Genomic DNA, 21729 nt, shown 5'->3' on the forward strand with positions numbered 1-21729 from the left:
ACACCCACAGTATCTTCCAGCAACTTGATTTATGACTTTTGAGCCCTTAAGGCTCCATCTGTTTGTGTCTTCAGTTAACAGTTAATGGAGAAGGTGATTTTCATAATCTCTTGCCTCTATTGCCAGTAATGATGTTAGAATCTGTCTTCTTATATCACTTAGTCTAATGCCCAAGAGTTAAGGGAGTATATGTAGGTTGTGCAGCCTGTTATGAGCCTCAGATCACTATGTACAGTGTTAAGCTTTTTAATGTGACAACTTCTGAACCATACAGGAGCACAATATTCTTCGGGGACATATATCATTGCAAGTGCAGTGGTTCTGAGCACTTTGGAGTTGGAACCCTGTCATGCTGATTAAAATATCTTAAAGCAGCTACCCATGCAGAGACTTTACTGCTGACCTTCTAAATGAGATGTTTATTAGGGCTGTGTGAAGCTTTGGTCACTGATTCAATTCGGCCTGATTCAGCGGCTGAATCTCCAAATCCAATTTGAATCAGGAGGCCCTTTAATCTCTCCAAATCGAATCAGAACCCTCAGAATCGATTCGGAAAGATTCGATGATTCAGACATAGACACAGCTTTAAATGCTTTTTCTACATATCTCAAGGTACCAGGCAGCTTGTGAATGTTGCAATAGTGGGGCAGATGGAGCATCCCACAAGAGCATGGGGGTCCCCAGCGTGCTCAGCAGCAGACCCAGAAGTGGACCAGAAGCACTTCTGGTCCACCAGGGAGCATGCTGCCCCCTCCATGCCCCTGTGCCCTCCCGGCTTGGCAACTGGTGCCTCCAGGGTCTGGGGGCACACCTGAGGTCCCCCCATGGCCAATTGCTGAGCCAGAGGGTGTGGGAGGTCCACTGCCAAGCACACAAAGGGTCTCCCCTCACTCCTATGGGACTCTCCATCTGCCCCACCATCACAGCAGTCATGAGCCATGCCTGGCACCTTGAGGTATTTAGAAAAAACATTTAAAGCTGTGTCTATCAGCTGAATCACTGATTCTTTGAATCAGCATTGAATCTTCAGATTCAGATTTGGCCGAATCGAATTGGGGACAGTGATCCAAATCTACTTATTGAATCACTTTCCCCGATTCAGGCCAAATCCAAATTGAATACAGCCTGTTTCGCACACCCATAATGTTTATAGGTGAGGAAATGGGCTAATGTGTTTCCTAGGTAGGTTGGGGTATGCTCATGGGGAACCATGTGGTTGCCTACTCTGATATTCAGTGTGCTCTTGGCTCGATGATTGTCCAGGTAGAAGTGATGATACTGATTTATTGATGCTCAACTTTAAACACCACTTGTGGAGCTAGAACTCATCACAGCCTATGTCAGTATGCAGTATCTTTCCTAGTTCTGTCATGTCTATTCTTTGGGCTACTATGGCAACATTGTTAATGTACATGTATCACATAGATGCTGTATGTGGTAAGTCTGAGGTATATACATTGAAAAGTATTGGTGCAAGCAGTGACACTTGGGGAACTCCATTCTTCAGAGTTTGTACTCTTTTTTTTTTTTCTCCTTGGCTGGTAGTGAGTTTGAATGGTCTGCTGGAGATCATGTCCATGGTAAAAGTTTATAGCTTGCAGAAAGGTATCATAGAGTGGAGTCTATCCTTGATCCATGTAGTGTCATTGGTGGCTGTAAGGTCAATAAAGATCATGCCTATTTTCTGCCTCATTTCAAATCTGTTCTCTATGTCAGATGTAAGTAATGACCACACAGGTCCCAAAAGAACAGGCTGGCTTTTGGAAGAAGTGGTGTACTGCTGACCAAGAAACATTTCCCAGCTTATCAAATGGTGTACTTGTCAAAATGTGTGTAACCTTGCATATTCTCTTACATATACACATATTATATAGGCAGTACTACTTGGGAAAATCCCTTTAGTTCTGAAATAGGGGCACTATGAAGCATTCTGCCTGCTAATATACCCTGTTATAGCATCAGCAACAGCTTCCCTGACTTTGGTTTGCATGTGGTAATGGTGGACTCAAACAGCCACAAGGAAACAAAAATCATTTGGAGATCTGAAGCTTTTATTTTTCTTCACTGGGAATCTATCCATTTAAGTTGAGATGGCCCACATTACCATAGTATCTGAGCACCTTCCAATCTTTAATGCATTTATTCTCACAGTACTCCTGTGAGTAGGAAAATGCTGTTATTCCTCATTTTACAGATGAAAAATTGATGTGGAGAGAGGCCAAGTAACTTACCCAGTGTCACAGATCAAGCGTGTGATAGATCATTGGCTTAAACCCTGGTTTCCAAGTCTGAAACTGCCCTAATCATTAGGTTGCACTTTCTCAGCAGAAGTTCTTGGTGAAAAGCTGGTGTATTTCATTGCTTGATTTTAATAAAAAAGAACAGCTGAGTTGAGGGAAAATTCAGACCTTTTTTGCCCAGTTTCTTCCTGCTTCTGTAGTTTTTATTAAATATATATTTTTCCCCAAGTTCTGAAAGTTTCAAAATTTTAACCAAAAAATGGAAGACAATATTTCATATGTATTAAGTGGCACTAGTCCACCCCCACCTCTCAAGCACTTATCCATTATTTTATCCTGAACCAGTGATAAAAATAATGCTAGTTAATAATCTCTACTGATAAAAATGATGCCCAATATGTTGTCCTTAACCTAAAGTCTCCAGCTATCTCTAGAATGGACGTGGGTTGTTAACTCCAAGTGAACCTCAAGGAGTTCTCACTTTCTTCTTTTCTCTTCCTTCTTTTCTCTTGGCAGGCAATTGGTGTCCGACTCAATGAGCTGTGCCATGGGGAGAGTGAAAGCCCCGCCAATCTGCTGGGCCTCATTTATGATGAGGAGACCAAGCGAAGACTGAGAAAGGAGGATGAGGAGGAAGACTTTTTAGATGACAGTAAGGAGACTCCCTTTACTACAAGAACCCCCGCTTGTAAGAACCTCTGCTTTAGGAGCACTTAATTTTTCTTTTTCTCTTTCATCCTCTCGCCACCCAGCTGTATTTCCTCCCCACCAAGTTCCCTTCCCTTTCTTTCTGTGCCTAGATGTACAACATATCATATGGGTAGGAGCAATGAGAGACCTTGAAAGAAATGGGGTCTAAAAAGCAGGCAGTATGTTGCAATTACTGTGTATTGCGACTATAAATAAAATGAATCAATTGTACATCTCTAGACTCTTGCCTTTGTGTAAGTGCCTGGAGGCCATTCTGACTCCCCTTTTTTTTCAAAGACATCCCTGCCAAAAATATTTTTGTATGATCAGCTATTTTATATATAATCTGACATAGCTGTGCTAAACACCTTTAAATGTTTTAATTTTCATATATTAAGTTTAATGCAGAAATATAGTGAAGCTATATGGAAAGTGTTGCTAAAACATGCTATATACCAAATCACTGAAAAAAAAACAGATTTTTAAAAGAAGTTTGCAGATTCTGAATGTGTAAGTAGAGGCACAAATTATGACATGACCTGTAAAATCAGAATAAATATATTCATAGTATAGTTACTGGCAAAGATGATAACAAGCATTGTATCCTCTCCAATACCATTTGTATATACATGTGTGTTGTAGTGTACTGGCTTGTGTCTTTGTGTATTACTGTTGTCCATTGGATGTAATGTGTAAGAGCAGTTTCTGTGTCTGTTGGCTTCTACTCACTTCATAAAGGACATCAATGGGGTGGGAATGGTGGGGACTGAATGGCATTAAACTAGTGTAAGAAAGGAGAGTCAGGCCCTCTGGTTATGGGTTTCCTGATACTTCACGTATACCATTGGATTGAGGCTGTGGTACCTGTATGCGTGTGGCCTTTCATAGCTATATGTCTATGTGGCCATTATGCTAGTACATTCAATGAGTGAAATGCACAAGAGCCTTCCTGATTCTACACTCCTTGAATAGCCCATGTAAAGGTCAGGCAGAATGGTGATCAAGAGGGAACACAGACTGTTCTGTTGTACTCAACTGTGGATGCCCAGTACTCCAGAGGGAAAGGGGATAGGTGTTTACAACATGGGGCCATGGGCACAGAGGCAAGGTAGGCTGTCCCCATACATGGTATATAGAAACAGAACTGACTCCTTTCCAGGTCAGGGCATTCAGAGGAATATTCTTCCTTTTTGCTAAAGCAGAGCACTTCTGTGATCTCTTACTGAGCCCTTTTGGCTGTTCCTGGTAGGTATGTCTGAGCCTCTTCTAATCACAGAATATGCTGTTGCTTATACTGTCACCCTATGGATTCCCACTGTATCTGACTATTCAGATCATTTTGGTGCATCTAAATGTCATTCGTTACAAGAAAACTGTATGGAAGAGCCAGTCAGCAAAGCAAACATAAGCAGTTTTGTCTGGTAACATGTACGTGTTCCTTTGTTCAGTTTCTTTGTGTGACATGATAGGATCAGATGTGCAAAATATGGTGAAAATAACATATTACCAAAAATGGGCATGTTCAGCTGTTTAACCCAGTGGTGATCAAGCTTTTTGGACTTGCGGGCCAGATGAGTGGCATAGGGCTTGTCAATGGATCAGATCAGGTCTGGATCACATGCCTCCTGATCTAGCATGCAGGGCCATGCTAACCAGCACTTGGGGCTCCCTAAGCATCCTTGGTTTAACCGAAATCATCATCAGAAATGGGCATAGTTCATACAGTAGCTGTCAGAGTCCTTCACAAATTAATAGAGGCTACAGGAGCTCATTGTAATCTTCAAGGTTTGGATAGTATTGGACCATCATTAAAATATAATGAGTACTGATTTTGAAGCTTAACATTTGGATTCCATTTCAGCAAGGCCACTTGCACATATGCTCAACTTTAAGCATATGGGTAGACTCACTGGTGTGGAATTAAGCACTTGTGTAAGTACTTTGCTTTGCTGAATACCTCTTAATGAAGTTTTCTGTTTTACTCAATTCCAGACCTTTGATGACTTGATAAGTGTATGTTGTTGTTGCCCCATCTCTAAATGTGACATTTGTATTCTGTATGTGACAAAAAGGAAGCAACCTTTGGAGGGCTACTGCTTTATTTAGTTTCCTGGATAGTTGTTAATAATAGGTCCAGTATATGTATGTTGACTATTAGTAAGTATGTGTTTGATCAAAGGGAGGGGAGGGGTGGGGGGGAGACAATGACACTACCCTTTCTTAAGGTTACTGCCAAAATAACCTTATGTAAGATGTCTCTTAATTTCTAAATTGATTTGAATTCATCTCTACTGTGACCTGGAGCGTTGCCATAATTGTTGTACATTTGGCTGAATGCAAAACCACAAAGGGCACAAGGGTATCTGTCAAGTCATTTTAATATAGCATTGTAGGCAGAGCTTACATTTTTGCACCAGTTCACTATAGCAGCTATATCGGTAACCACATAGTACACTAAATGGAATAGGTGCTGATTGGTTTATGTATTAATCCATACTTTTAATATTAGAAAAGTAGTGTAGGAATATGGAATTCATTATTAACCATAACATTTTTTTCACATGCAGCTTGCATTATGTATCATGTGTAATAATGTTCATCAGTTATTGGTTTCAGATTTTGTGTCGTGTTCTCTTACTAAGACTATTTTATTTCCCAGGCACTGTGAATCCTACCAAATGTTGTTGTCCTTTTGCCCTGAAGATGGCAGCATGCCAGCTTCTCTTGGAGATCACCACTTTTCTCCGAGAGACTTTTCCCTACATGCCTAGACCACGTACTGAGCCTCTTGTGGTAAGTGAACTGTATAAATAAGGAGACAAATTCCCAGGAGGTTATCCCTAAGGAAACAAGGATAGATTGACAGCAGGAATTTAATGTAGAGTCTCACTGAGGGAAAAAAAAGGATCAGTTGAACAAGGAACTGGGAAGGAGGGGAGGATCAGAGAACTGATTAGGAAGAGAGAATGAATTGATGGACTGGAGAAGCAGACGGTTTGGAAGCTGACTAGAAGGCAAACAGTAGATTGGAGAAATGAATATAGGGTATGATGAGGCAGAGATTTTAATCTCTTGCAGGTAAATAATATGGATGGCAGCAGCTAATTGATTGGAGAGGCTGGTCATCAGTGAATTGATTGGAGCAATTGGATTGAGGGGGACAGAAGATGGATCAGTAGAGAAGATGGATGGATTGTTGGCCAAGTGCCTGCAGAAATTGAGTTGGAGCCAGAAAGGAACTGAAAGGGTGGTAGGGAAAAGGAGAAAAAGAAGAGACACAGAGGAAAAAGTATTCAGAAAAAGGGACTTAAAAAGGAGGAAATTATTGTGAGTCTTTGCAAAGTCTTTGTTGACATTTTCACCCTGTAATAAATTACTATAAGAGAAAGCAGGATAATACCAGCTCTTATAAATCATCTCAGTAAAGTAGGTAGGTGTGAAATCAAGAACTTTCTGAGTAATTAGGGTCAATAGGAAACTATGCTTTTCCACCAGGCAAAAAGGCTGCTGATTACTAGCTTTTATAACTCTGTTGTGGGAGGAGAGGAATGATTCTGTAGCATGCAGGTGGAAGGAAACTTAAAGGCAATGCTATGTCAGAGTCCGTCAGAAAAGAATGGCCACAGTGCGAATGTGGAACATGTACTGAATAGACATTAAACCAATAACATTTAAGAAGTAATGTGTGAGTCCTGTTATATTTGAACTGGAAGTGAGTAGGTGAAGTTTCTTTATACAAGAAAAATGTTGTGACTTGCTTTCGTTTTAAAGAAGAGATGCAGGTACATGACGATGAAGTTAGTTTTTGTTCTTGCTGATGAAAGACAAAATTCCAGTACAGCAGCTTTCATTTCCTTTGCTCCATGCTGTAGTTTCTGGATGAAAGGTTGACCCTGCACTATTCTAAACATCTGCAGATTTTATTGATGGCAGTATGGCCTTGTAAGCATTGAAGGACTGACTGATCTGTAACTGAACCAGTCAGCTGAAGCAGTTTAAGCATAAACAATTCAGTGTATCTGAATTAGCCAGGCTGAGTTGCTTTAAACTTTTCTTGTTGTCCTTAATCATTTAGGGTATCTATACATATGTTTCGGGGTAGATGGGGGGCACTTTAATTAGAGCAGCTCTTGGAGCCACTCTAATTAAAGCGCCCACAGTGTCACGTGGATTCAGCATCCCACACTTCAAAATGGCAGTGGGGGCTTTTGAACTAAAGGTTATTCGACAAGCTTTAGTTAAAGTGCCCCCATTGCCATTTTGAAGCATGGGAATGCCAAATAGATATGACACAGAGCATGGCAACCAGTGCCTCCTGATACTGGGGGGCACCAGCAGTCAATCGCTGGCCGGGGGGGGGTGGTCCCCCAGCAGTCAATCGCTGCTGCCAGCAGAAGTGCCAGCAGCAAAACCAGAAGTGCTGGTGGCAAACCTGGAAGGAAGTGCCTCTGGCACTTCTCTCGGCACCCCCACAATCTCGGGGGGGGGGGGAGGGCACCGGCTATTGCCCCCCACTCCTCGGCTGGCAAGGGCCAATCTTGGAGTGGAGGGCACATGCCCCCCCACACGTCGCCTATGACACAGAGGCTTCTGGATCAAGTTAATTAACATGCTTCAGCAGGCTCAGTTAATCGATTAATCAATTCTGCTTCAATGCATGCTCATTAGCATATATTGGAACAGATGTCCAGCACATGTGCAGGTGCCATTAGGTTCCAATATGATCGTAATCTATGTGTGAGAAATCCTTGGTTATGTCCCAAGAATAGTGCATTGTAGGGGATCCTCACAAAGCCAGAGGTGCACTTTGGGACAGGCAGATCTCTGCCATTTGACATTTCTAGACATTTCCCTTGCCGAGTATTCTTAAAGTTATCAGTGTCACTAAGCAGGAGTCACAAATACATTTTTAAATGCAGGGGACTTACTTTGTGGGTTTGTCTTTTGGAAGTAGGCCCCCTCTAGGGATTTTATCATACTCTACTTCCAATCTGTGTTTAGAGAAAATGGATGAGTATGTAATAGAATATTGGTATACTAACCTCCTTTGCCCAAGAAGTTAGCTAACATTCAGGGGCTTGCAGGGCTGTTTCTTTCAGGAGGTATTTCTTTTGTGCAATGCTTTTTATCCACAAAAGTCTTGTTTTCTGAGCACAGTAGAAACAAACAGCATCAAGAAGTTTCCTTGCTTGCTGTTTCCCAGTGTGTCTCTCCTGTCAGTTCTGTGCTCAAGACACTCTATTTCTGCTTTCTCTCACAACTGCTTCTCTCACTTTTTTTTCTGCATCTTACATATCCACACTCAAACATAGCTGTGACTAATCCCCTAGCCCCTGTGTTTGGCATTAGTCCCAGGAGATCCCCTTAGGCCAAATCGTTTAGATCTGGTCTTAAACTACAATTTTTTTCTGGCACATACCTATGTCACATAGCATTGTGAAAAGATCAAATATCCCTTTCCCCTGGGCAACACAGCTATACCACTAAAGCGCCTTCCCTTGTATTGTCATGCATGGCATCTGTGATAGGGGATTCAACCACCATAATATACCAGCAGCATCTATGATAGAGGTAGCTTCATAATGTAGATAAGCCAATAGTACTGATTAGGTTGTACCATATAATCTAGAGTCTTGGGTAGTAGCTTCCCATGATTTTCAGTTGTCATCACGTAAGTGGGGATTTAATTGTGGCTCCTGTTTAATTGCTCTGAAAAGGGGGGCTTGGTGCATATATCAGCATTAAGGTCTGTGACTATCTGTAGAGCAGAGACCTCATTACAGTCATTAACTCCTTCCATCACAACAATACATTCAGTATTCTCATTATCCCATTCAGATACGTTAAACCAAACTAGAGCTGGATTTCAGTGTGTGTCAGCGTATGTTAGATAAGATGTAATTAGGGAATTTATTTGAGAGGAATATGATTGTTATTTAAGGGAAATTCTTGCTAAAATCATAGGCTTCTGTGGCTGGAGAGGGGTATGAGGGCTTATTCTATTTGTGCATTTCTGTGGTACACATGCTGCTGCAGGATCTTGAGAGCTGCAGGTTGCGTTTGGACCCTGAGATGGACCGGCACAGATATGAAAGGAAGATCAGCTTTGCTGGGGTTCTTGATGAAAATGAAGACTCAAAAGACTCTCTGCACAGCAGCAGCCACACCCTCAAATCTGACACTGGCTGTGAAGAGAAGAAAGGTTTGTCAGCACGAAAAAAAAGCTTCCATATTCTCAGGGCTTGTTATGTGGCGCTGGATTTTATGTCTCCATTTCCATAGACTGTGTTAAAAAGCAGGAAGCCATAGAGCCACATGCCTTGAATCATTTTTGAGCTGCCTCCAATGTCTGATGTGCTAAATGTGAAAAGCAAAGATTTCTAAGTTTACAGACCAGTGCTGTTACCAGAACCAAATGGGGGAAATAATAAGATTTCTTGCAGTTTTCAGTTAGAAGTGTCAGTGTTTGCTTTTTTTTTTTTTTGCATTTTTTTTTTTTTTTTTTTTGCTGTGATACAATTCATCTACGTAGGAAAACTACACATGCTAAGATTGGGGCCTTTCTGTAAAAACCTCTTCAAGCTTCGAGTTCATAGCATTTAACTGAATCAGTAGTTTAACACCTGATCTTTTGAATTCTTTGCTACCACATGAAAAACACATAACTATGTGGCTTTTGATGGCTAGTGGGTTAATGTTACCAACATAATGTATACTGTACAAGCAAACCTCAAGCGCACTGTGTTTGCTGACAACAGCAGAATGTTTTCCATTTTAAAACCATCTCATGCAGAACTTCATACTATCTGATAGTACAAGTGTTGCAATACAATACGCAGTCAGTCAGCAGTCAATATGTGCAATTAGAGGCTAAATCTTCTAAAAAGTTATCTGTGACTCTCCAGTTGACTCTCTAAGCGATGATTTATAGCTTAGAACATTTGCAAAATGAACTGTTTAAAAGTTGTATAACAGCTGCATAATAGCTATATAAAGATGCAGACTTTATAAGATGTAGATTCTAAAAAAACATGTGTTACTGGGATGGAATCTATGGCATGATTCCATAAAGAATTATACTGTATGCTAAAGCAGGTAGTCCAGGGATATCTTCAATAAGATCTTGTATTTGCAGTCCACAGAAATTCCCAGTAACTGTAAAGGGCTTTGTAACAGATCCACATTAGCTTTATATTGATGATTATTAAGCAATAATTCCACCTACAAGTAAATATATTCATATAGGAAGTGTTTCTAAGACTCAGGTTGTATATAGCTGCTTTTAAAATTATCTGTGGAACGTGACAGTGACTGCTATGATAGCAGTTTCCCATCAAGCTGCAAAGAGTCATCCTAAAGATAGCATGCACAAACTAATTTTTATCTTGGTCCACTTATCAGGCACTGGAAGTAATATGGTCAGAAGCTGACATTCCCCCCAAAATTGGCATGAGAAATCCCTAACATGGAGTTGGATAAAATGATTTTTAAAAAAAAGGTTTCCACAGTAACTGCTGTAACAAGGGGCAGATCCAGAGGGGGTGTGGTGGTATGCTCGCACCCCACTTTTGGACCATGTTGTGGGAGCAGCAGCCAGGGAGCTTTTTTAAGTCCCTGAAGTAAGTAAGAACCCCTGCACCTTTCTCCTCTGTGGCCATTGGCACATCCCCTCCCTTCCCATTTTCCCTGCTGATGGCAACAGTGATCAGCTTCCTTCTCTCTGCCCAATGCCCCAGGTGTTTCCCACCAGCTGGGGGGCAGGTACAAGGAAGGGGAACCTGTCTGCTGCCACTGCTGCTGCCATTGTTCTCAGCTAACCCAGATCCCACCATGGCCCAGCTGGAGTGAGACGAGTGACTTTGAAGCTCCCTTTGCCCTCAGGTCACCTGAGGACAGCGGGGACAATAGCAGCGAGTGAGTGTGGAACGGAGGAATGTGATGGAGGGGACATGCAGCTGAGCATGGAGCAGAAGAAAGGGTGGGGCTGAGAGCAGAGGAGGGAGGATTCATACCTGGTTCAGGGACTTAAAAAACGTTCCTAGATGCTGCCCCTGCAGTGTGCTTTGCCCACCCCAGTACGGTTATAAAGCGGAGTGCAGAAGTTTGCAGCACCAGTTGTGGCAACTGCAAACCTCTTTCCAAAATCCTGGATCTGCCCATGGCTGCAGATCTTCTAAGACTAGGAGATATCATTGGAATGGGAGACCTTCTATGAACAGGAAATGGTGGTGCTAGGTCAGTACATGCACCATTTTCCCTTAGTACTAAAGTAGGTTTGCCCCAGCACGGGACTTTGCAGACATTTTCGACAAAGTAAAATTCAGCATTTTTTTCAAGAGTAGCAGTGTTAACTCCAGTACTTTTTCTACATTCCAGTTTGTTCTGCCTATCTAAATTCTGTCTCATGTCAGTACACATACTCTTCTTCATTTCTTGTCCTAAGATGTTGTGTGGTTTTGCTGTAATTTAGCAGTTATAAAACTGCACATTATTTAATGGTGGGAAAAGTAATCCCAACATAAAGACTGAGTTTTAGTTTACAAGTTAACAAAGTACTTGGCCTTACTTTGGACTGAAATATTCTAAATAAATGCAAGATGTTGTCATGTTTCTTAAAAAAAAAAAAAAAAAAGGAAATAAAAAGGCACTGCTGTTTCCTTTGGCCACAGCTTAATTCATTGGGAGTTTATCCGGGCCAGAACATAGCAGATGCAAAGCATCTTTTTTTTCTTCAATCTGTAATTACCTACCTAAAATTTTTTATTGTGTGACTGTAACTCAATCTTTCTCACCTACAGTGACAAGGACAGGCCTCTTTACCCCAAACTCTTTGACCAAGTGCTAATCCATTCCTTTCCTTTCATCTCCTTTTGAATGGTAAATACTTTGCTTTCATTGGTCAACCCAAGTGTATCTTAACAACTATGCCAAAACTACCATTTTACTATCCCTAACCTGCTACAGGTAGGTGCAACATATAGATATGCCAAAGTAGATGAGAATTTAGCCCCTGGAGGCATTTATGTGCTAACTGTGTGCTGCAGGCTACATGGAAGTATGGCTAAGTGCAGCAAAGCATTCGTGTATTTCAGGAGATCTAACCAGCCCTGCTAAGGGTCATCTGAACAGAATCTAGCCAGCTCTTCTCATGGAGTTTTAGTTTCAGCTTGGTCACTGAAAGACAGATCCTCAAGTCACTCAGAAGTGAATTATCCAGCTGATTAATAAGGAGTGCTGAATAGCTCCAAAAACGAGACTTGTCCAGCTCTGCCCAACCAGTAGAATTTTGCAACAAAAATGGACTTGTGGGTGGGGATAGGACATTGTAAAACTGCAGTAATGGAGGAATTCTTACGTATGACTCATCAATCCAAGTATACTTACATTTATATATTTTTCTTGCATGTGGTATACAAAAAGACATACACTATTCTAGTCTCTACAGAGTGCCAAAAAGTGATCATGTATGGTACTCTGTGAATAGAGCTACAGTACGATGACTGTGTTGCAACATTTGAACTCATATATCTCCATGTATTGCCTTTGAAGCAAGAGAAGAAAAAAGTACAAATGATCAGTGCTTTGAACATTGAACCATTTCATGTTTGTGCTCATCAAAAATGCAAAGTGTCAATGGATGTTTTGAATGCCTGAAAGCTGCTCACTTGTCTGAAGGAGAGGAACTACATGCTCTGTTTCCTTAAAAGCATTCTAATGATGAAGAGTAACAGGCAAAGACATGGATTTATGCAAATCTAACTTCAAAGAAACTATGTGTGCTGCTAACCTGGCGAAGCAGGCTACCTATCTGCAGTCACATATGCTTTGTGAATGAAATAAGATGATCCTACTGCAGGAGAAGAGCTGGGTTTGCAGACCCTTGGCCAGCAGAAGCATAGGTTTTTCAGAGAAGCCTTGTCTATGCTTGGGATTCAACCACTGGTCACCAGCATGTGGAGTATCTGCTCCAATGTAAACCCCATCCATGGGCAAAAAAGACCATGATTTACACCAGCAGAGTTTATTCCAGCTTCAAGCAGGAGTTAAACAGTGTGAACCACTGCTTTTCTTGCCTACAGCTGGGGTTTCCACCATTGCAGCTAACTCCATTTTCTGGAAGTCAGGGGTTGATGCGGGGCTAATCTCAAGTATAGAAAAGGCTAGACCTGATGTGACATGTCTCCAGGAAAGAAGGTACTGAGCACAATTTTGTAAAGCGTCCCGTACTGGCTGACTGATAGAACTGCATTGGCGGTGGCTTTGGAGGGAGCCTCTTGCCCATCTTCCTTGACAGAAGTAAAGGTGCTGCAATACAGTCTGGCAAGAAGGGGAAGGGAGGGAGGGCGGGTTAGGATTTCTTTTCATAAAATGGGGAAAAATTAAGGGGAAAAAAGTCCTCTTTTATTCTTTCAATACAGTTCCCAGCAGGAAGATCAGGATAGGAGGCTCCCGCTTGCTCCAGATTAAAGGAACCCGCAGTTTCCGGGTGAAGAAGGGGGGTTCCCTATCCAGCATTCGCCGGGCCGGCAGCCTAAAGAGCACCAAGTTATCACGGCAGGACTCAGAGTCTGAGAATGAGGAGCTGCAGCTGTCCCACAGCAGGGACACTGTCACTGACATAGGTAACTTAGATGAGTTGGGCTCAAAGGGAGCGGGGCGACTAGACAGCATCCAAATTCTGAAATGATACAGCAGGGTTAGCAACAATAAATAAACACCAAGGGTGCAGTAGGTTAAAAAAAGCCACCAAATCTCGGAGTGAAGCCAGGGGTCTTTTCCTCTTCACAGACTGTATGATTTAACCAGGAAGGACAGAGTATAGATCCTGCCATTGGTGCCCTGGAAAGTAAATGCTGTCCCACACAAAAGTTGTCAGTTCAGATCTCATTGTTAAGACCTGAACCCTTAAACTTCTGGCATTGACCAGACTGCCAGCCAAATGTGTCTTGTACTTAGGAGGACATATATATAAACAAATCATATGATATTACATGTATATAGGATATTTTATATATCTTAGTTTATTATCCATGGTAATAATTGTTATATAAAATATTATATGTATGCTGACATGCACAATTTATATATTATATATCATATGATATTGTAGACATATATGTCATATGAGTGTGTAGCATATTCTCCATAGGCATATATGTAAAATTTTAAAAAATATTACATTTTATATATGATGTCCTCTGGCTTCAAAAATCCAGTTCCTTTTCTTTTGGGAGTCAAATTTTGTGCCATATCATAAGAGATCTCCATCACCATAGGCACAAAATGGCATCCTTGGTAAGGATGTCAACAGACAAGACAAAAAGTGGATAGATGTCAAGACTGAACTAATCTCCCAATTTTAGAGGTTCTTTTGATGCTATCAGCATTGCCTCTGCTGCACCTTTCCTGTGGCTAGCTATGGGAGCAAAAGCTCCCAATCTGGATGCCTTTTCAAGTAGCAAATTTACTTTAAAAGGAGAAAGGAGAAAGAACTAACCTCAGTTAAACCATGGCCATTCCTTAATACCATTAATAATAAAATGTCTTCAGAAGGCACAAATTATTCTTCAAAATATGAATATTATAGATGTAAAGCTATTACTTTAAATTTCAGCAAAATAGATCTCAGGAGAAACTATTAGAATACTGTTAGAATAGTAAGGCAGTGGAGTAGACAGCCCAGGGAAATTGTGGAATCTCCTTCACTGGAGATGTTCAAGAGGAGACTAGATAAGCATCAGTCAGGGATGATTTAGGAGAAACATTCCTACACTCAGGAAGGGTGTTGGACCAGATGATCCTTGAGGTCCCTTTCAGCCCTATGATTTTATGAATGCTATTTAACTGCCTTAGGCAGTTAAATAGCAGCAAGATACACTAAGATGAGGCCAGTTACTAACCAGAGAGCTTTCTCCCCTTCCCCACACAATTCATTAGCATTAGTGTGCAGACTAGAGCTAGGATTTTTTTCCCCTTTCATCCCCGTGTACATTAGTAACTTCTGTGGGCACTTAACAATGATATTGCCCATTGGTAGTAGCAGCAATAGGCTGTGATGCCATTTCAGGTTGGATCTTTGTTAATGTTTTTAATCACAGAGCCCAGTCAATGCAGATCATTGAATCAACAATTTGCAGCATCTTAATGATGCAAGGAATTTGTTTCCATTGTTTTTACTCTCTCCCATCTCCCAAAAAAGGGAGCAGTATTTATCACTGGCTAGATGGTGAATTAACAGTGACTGTGAATGGTGCTTGTAATTGCCAGGCCAGCTGCTGGCAGGGGGCAAAGGGGGATCTGAATGCAGTTTCACTAGCACAACTATGTGCGCACTGATTGGTCTTGGCAAGTCTGGCCTGGCTTACAAGTGCTTTCCCTAGACTAAGCACATAGGTAGCTGTGAAAACAACCACCTCTTGGGTATTTTTCTTTTGAAGAAGGGAGCCCTTGGAGCGCAAGTGAGCCTAGCATTGAGCCCGAGGTGCTGAGCAGCACAGGCACAGAGGAGAATTACCATCGGAACATGTCCTGGCTGCATGTAAGTACAGGTCATTTGCAATGCTCCCAGATTTCACATTTTCAGTGGCAAAAAGGAATGATAATGATAATGCACTATGAGTAACCTGTTCCAAACCCCATGCTCACTTAATTGTGGAATTCGGCTTTTAACATTCTGTACCTGGAGCTATTAGAGAGACATTGTTCCTCATCTGTAAATGAGGAAAGTACTTCACTTTATTGCCCATCTGTCTTGTTTGTTTAGATCAGTCAGCCAGAGCACTGCAGCACTATGGGTTGCCTTGAGATCCTTTCAAAGGTGCCACAAGATGCAGTGCACTCTCTTTTAGGCATGGAAACATGATTCACAAGATAAAAACAGATTTAAAATAGGAATCCACAGTATTAAATGCATATGACCTGTTGTGGGTTTTCTGAGTTCTGGCAAAAGAAAAACGCCTCTATTGTGATAGCTCTAGTGAAAAAAAAAGTGAAAACTAAGAGCTGGCATTTTCTGAGGGGTGCCTCAAGTCTAATGAGGTTGAGAACCATTGCGTAGGTTCTAAGAACAGTGTTGTTATCCCCATTTTACAGATCAGAAGTCAAGACACCAAGAGGCTAAGTGACTTGCCTACAGTCATACACTGAGCCTGTGCAGAGCATGGACATGAAAACTGGTTGCCAAAATCCCAGAATGCATCCAGCCAGTAGACCATACTTCCTCAGCAAAAAAATGTCAGCAAAAAGCTGACACTTTTAAGGGTGCAGACAGAAGTGACTTTTGAAAAATTTTCAGTGAAATGGGCTTGGAAACCTTTCACAAAAGGACATATGTACAGCCCCTGTGGGATCCCTGGGCTGGAATACTTGCTGCAGCTGCATAAAGCCATGACTCTCCACCCAGAACATGCTACCAGAGGTAAAAGTTGGCTTTAGAGGAGTTATGGGGGAGAGGGGCAGTGGAGGGGACTCCCCACTTTCCCCTCTTCCCCATTGCTGAGACTACAACAGTCCAGCTCCAATCCCCTCTACCTCTCCACCCCCCCGACACAGAAGCAGAGAGGTAGAATGGACTGGGACTGGGGAGCTTGGCATCAGCAGCAGCCCCCGACCTCTTAATGCAGGAGGGATTGGGACCAGGGAGTGGAATCGAGAAACTCACAATCTGGCACGCTGTCACTCAGCCTGCAGAGCCTCCACCTCACTCTCCCTCCCTCCCCCATGGAGTGAAAGAGAGCAGAGCAGAGCACTGTGGGATTCTGGAGTCCCTACATAAGCAACAGGAAGTAAAATGCTTCAGAATGGTACCTCATTTCAAATGGTCCTATTTTGAAGCACTTCAGCTTTTTTGAGAACATTTCAAAGGGCCTGTATGTTTGTGCAGCTGGCCCTTTGAAGTGTTCCCAAGGCTTTTGAAATGTTTCAGTTGTTACTTCTGTCCACGGCCTGGAACAAGTCTCTCAAGTCCCAGGCTCCCAACACCCTGAACACTGGGGCATCCTCTCTCTCTCTCTCTCCAGTCACTCCTGTAATACTAATAGTAAATAACATAATAAATATTAATAAAGCTCATGCCTACTTTGCAAATGTTAGCAGACTTTTCTGAGGACTAGTATTTAGGTAATAGAGAGTGCAGCTACAGAAAGAGGACTGGATCACAAGTAGCTGAACAGTAATGCAGTCAAAGTTATGGTGCATTCACTTGTTTAGGAGGTTGCAGATTCACAAATGTAAAGCCTAAATTGGAGCAAAGGTTAAGGCTATTTTGATCACTCTGCCTGCCTGGTGCTTAGCATGCATAAGAAAGCCTGGAGGAGTTTGATGATCATCTGCTGCAATTGATGCCATGCAGAGGCCAACATCACTAATAATCAGGAGACATTTTTGCTCTGTTGAATAATAATAAGGTGAATAAAACCCCAGGCTATCTGAGCAAAGAAAAAACAGGTTTATATAACAAATGCCTCAGAAGGGATGGCAATTTCAGTCTCTCTTGTATACCTGTTAGTATTTATTTTCCCCACTGTCCAAGATTTTCATACATGATCAGTTTCTGACAACCTTACTGTGTTGTACTAGCCCTGGAGACACTGTGTGTCCCTTGTAGCTGCAGATAATGATGATGCCAGGGTAACAGGTGGGAAAATCAGGTGCAGGGGTGAACAAGTGGTTGAGAAGGGCAGTGAGCAAGGGGAGGCCTCTTTCACAGGCTAGTTTGGGCTCCGGTAGCAGTCCAGTGGCAGTGGCATGAAGCTCAGTATAGGCTAAATACCCAAATATTTACCCAGCTTCTAAGGAAGGTTTTGTAGCCTGGCTGACATCCATGCTGCTGCAGGCCCACGTTACTTCCAGTACTCATGGGCCACATCCAGATGAGTGCGGACATTTGGTTCCCCGGGGACAAGTAGTAGCAGCATACCTTGCAACTCAGCTACTTGTCCCCAGGGAACGCCCATGCGACGTGCACTTTGGAATGTGGCAAGTTACCCTGGCAGTGGTAGGGTGGGCTGGGGCCAGCACTGTGCTGGCCTCAGCAGCCTTACCTGGGGTTCTGGCGGGGACTGCAGCAGCAGCAATCCTGCCTGGCAGAGCCTAGCTGGCAGCCGTAGCACAGCTCCTGGCAGCCCGGCTCTGCTTTTCAGCAGTGTGCACTGCCTGCGTATGCGCTGCTCTGGGGGGTTTACCACAGTTTATTTTTACTCCTGGATACCCCAGGGTAAAAAAACCCATGGGAAAAAAAACAAAAATGGAACAGTGCACATATGGGCAGTATGCCCTTGCAGCACAGAAAGCACCTGACTGTGCAGTATGTGGCACTGCAGATGTGTTTGTGGTGCCACATACCACATGGCCACGCTCATCTGGATGCACCCATGATGGTTAGTTTAAAACCAGCTGCAGCTACAGCAGCCATATCTTTTGATGTCACAGGAGAAAGGGATGGGATTTATTCCCACTTTGGAAATGACAGGTGCCCTAATACCCCCTCCCTGAAAGAAATCGAGTGAAAAGCCTAGTGGTGGAGCAGTATCTAATGATGGTCAAATAACTGATAACCCCTGGCTCTTGCTTGAAGTTCTGGGATACAAGAGTCTTTACATGAAATGAAGGGAGCCCTAGTCTTCTTGGATCTTCTTTTGCCACAAATCTAGATGCATGTCTGCACTGCATTCACAACCCTGCAAACCAACTAGCTCAGGTGTTACTATCAGCCTAAAAGCAGGAGCACAGACTTCAATGTGAGCTGTAAAACCCACTTAAGCTGCAGAGTAAATTCCTATGCATTGAACTGCAGGCTGCTGTGGCTGGGCAGCTACTGACACCTGAACTGTCTAGTTTAAAGCTAACTCAGGTGGGTCTGTATTACTAGATCAAAATGAAAACATAGTCCTTCCCTAGCTTGTGCTGTTCTATGGGTAACTCTCCCCCTTCTTTGCTTTCCAGGTCATGATCCTACTGTGCAACCAGCAGAGTTTTATATGTACCCACATTGATTACTGCCACCCCCATTGCTATCTACACCACAGCCGCTCCTGTGCCCGGCTAGTTCGGGCCATCAAACTCCTGTACGGTGACACAGTGGACTCTCTCCGAGAAAGCAACACACTGAATAGTGTGGCAAGGGGGAAAAAACAGAAAGAGGTGAGCAAGCCAGTACATAACTAATTTGTTGCAGAGTTAACTGTAGCTTTTAATGTTAGGTTGCAAAAATTACCATATATCATAGAATCATAGAAGATTAGGGTTGTAAGGGACCTCAGGAAGTCATCTAATTCAATCCCCTACTCAAAGCAGGACCATCCCCAACTATATTATTCCAACTGTATCACACATTATAGACCAGTTCAGCAGCTTATACAGACAAGTGCTTTATTTTAAACCCCTAATATGTAGTCCCACTGGCTTCAGTGGTACTACTTGTGTGCTTAAAGGCATATACTTTACATAGTGTTGAGTTAGGGCCTATAACAGGTTGTTAGTTATGTTCCAGAGCAGAATGGATTGGATGCAGGTATTGTGAATACATGTGATATATATGTATATATATATATATGTTTTACATTTTCAAGTGGCAATAATAATGCCTTAATTGAAAGCAGAGGCATTTGTTAAATTCATGCCATAATCTCAATTGGGCAAAGATTTCCTCATCCCTGTGGACAGAAAATGAATTGGTGATTGTGAGTTCATAACATGTTTCCATCAAACAATAGATCATTAATTGCCTGTCCAGTTAAGAATCTGGATATAGTTATAAGGAACAAAGCACAGAGGAAACTAATTAAAGGGCAGTGATTGTACATTCTGAAGAACACTAACCTGCATTTATTTCCCCTGACACAAAATGCAATGCAGCAGCTACGCATTTAGGAAAGGAAACAGTTATCACTTCTGCCAGCAGGAAAGCCAGAGATGGGAACCTGGCAACATGGTAGCTAAGGAGCTTAATGTGCATTCCTGGGGGTGTATTTCATCTCAAATACTGAATTTCAATGCCAAGTGATAAACTACAGTGTTTCATAATCCATCCAAGTCAAAAGACTATAAAACAATAACAATAAAGAAAAGGTTACCAGGTGATCAGGCATCTGCACAAACCTACCTACCTCCCACAAGAATCTGTTGGGAAAGAAATTAATATATTTCTTACCTAATAAAGATATTTTATTGTTGTCAAACTATTCCATGCTGCAACTCCCTTATCCATACTGTGACCATTTAGGGAGCCATTTCCCAGCTATCTGAACTTCCTTTGACCCCCATGTGCACTTCCTATGAAGTATGGTCACAATTGGGACCTCCCCTAGTGGATTTAACACCCAGTTTTAAAACTCTCATGCATTAATTAATAGGCTAAAAACTGAAGTCACCCCAAGATATTAAGGAAATGTATGCAGTACTGGGATATTGAATCGGTCATGGCAGTGTTTGTTTTGGGAAAGTGCATTTCTCATTGTTACTGCAGTACACAATAATTGGCTTGGTACAGGTTTCAGAATGCTTTACCTTTATGACTATGTACATATAGATTCATAGGTTCATAGATGCTAGGCTCAGAAAGGACCTCAACAGATCATCGAGTCCGACCCCCTGCCCTGGGCAGGAAAGAGTGTTGGGGACAGATGACCCCAGCCAGATGCCTATCCAGCCTTTTCTTAAAGATCCCCAAGGTAGGGGAGAGCACCACCTCCCTTGGAAGCCCATTCCAAGTTCTGCCCACCCTTACTGTGAAGAAATTTTTGCTGATGTCCAGCCTAAATCTGCTGTCTGTCAGTTTGTGACCATTGTTCCTTGTTACCCCAAGAGGTGCCTTGGTGAACAGAGCATCTCCAGCTCCTTGCTGCGCATCTCCTTCATTCCTAATGAATTTGTAGGCAACCACAAGATCTCCTCTCAGCCTTCTCTTGAGGAGGCTGAAGAGATCTAGTTCCCTTAGTCTCTCCTCATGGGGCCTGGCCTTGTACTTTTATTTTCTAAAGAGAGGAAAAAAAGAGTTCATGTATCAGTGCTGTTGGTAGCAAACTCCTTGTCCATAAAGCTTTTGACTAGGAAGTTATGGACTCTTGATATTTAACCTTCTTAAAGCACACTCACTCTAAAATGAACCCCATTTTAAGCTTTCAAGGAGGTAATCTGACTGCACTTTCAGTGAACACATTCTTACTTCTGACTTGCCATATTGCCAGTTGCTTTGGATCTTGTGTTAGGGAAATTAACATTGAAAGCAGATTTTTAAAATATCCTTAGAACTAGGGTTAGTTATATCATTTTCCTGCTGCTGCTGCTGAACACGTCAGACCAGAAGATCTTCTGTTGTACCTTCGTAGGCAAACACCACCTGGTCCATAGGAACTCCACTTGAACTTCCATGGCTTTCTAAACAACATGACCCACAAATCTTGAATGCCTGGTCTCCATTTTTTTCAGTGCTCAGACAAATCATGCCTAAGAACGCCATCTCTAAAGAAGAGAGTTATAGACATCAACTTGGAAGGAAAGAAGGACTCTGGAATGTTGAAATACATCAGGCATCAGGTAATGGCTGTGCCAATGTACACGGTTCTATGCTGACTAATATCAATTCTACCAAGACTTATTTGAGTTTATAGTGAGACTGGAAATGCCTGGGGAAACTTGAGCTTGTATATGAAGTGGAAAGAATTGGAGTGCAGGACTTATACAGCAGCCAATGGGGGAGCATGACAACCCTCAGTGACATAGGAATAACCATGGAGAAAGGAGGAACAGCAGTTACCTTGACTTCACTCAAAGGTTTAATTAAATATATGCAATTATAATC

At 42.2% G+C, this 21729-nt stretch overlaps 1 protein-coding gene across 5 annotated transcripts in view; it reads left to right on the top strand.

Annotated features, from left to right (window-relative positions):
• Positions 1-21729, top strand: part of UNC80 (unc-80 homolog, NALCN channel complex subunit) — a 202145-nt gene that overhangs the window by 86800 nt on the left and 93616 nt on the right. For all 5 annotated transcript variants that reach the window (XM_019491986.2, XM_019491985.2, XM_059727126.1 and 2 more), the window contains exons 24-30: positions 2757-2892; positions 5590-5723; positions 8967-9132; positions 13349-13552; positions 15368-15468; positions 18873-19070; positions 21357-21464. In XM_019491986.2, the coding sequence (XP_019347531.2) occupies positions 2757-2892; positions 5590-5723; positions 8967-9132; positions 13349-13552; positions 15368-15468; positions 18873-19070; positions 21357-21464 (1047 nt within the window). The remainder of the gene's footprint in view (positions 1-2756; positions 2893-5589; positions 5724-8966; positions 9133-13348; positions 13553-15367; positions 15469-18872; positions 19071-21356; positions 21465-21729) is intronic.

This window comes from Alligator mississippiensis, chromosome 4 (genome assembly GCF_030867095.1).
Source record: "Alligator mississippiensis isolate rAllMis1 chromosome 4, rAllMis1, whole genome shotgun sequence".
In the NCBI taxonomy this organism is placed as follows: Eukaryota; Metazoa; Chordata; order Crocodylia; family Alligatoridae; genus Alligator; species Alligator mississippiensis.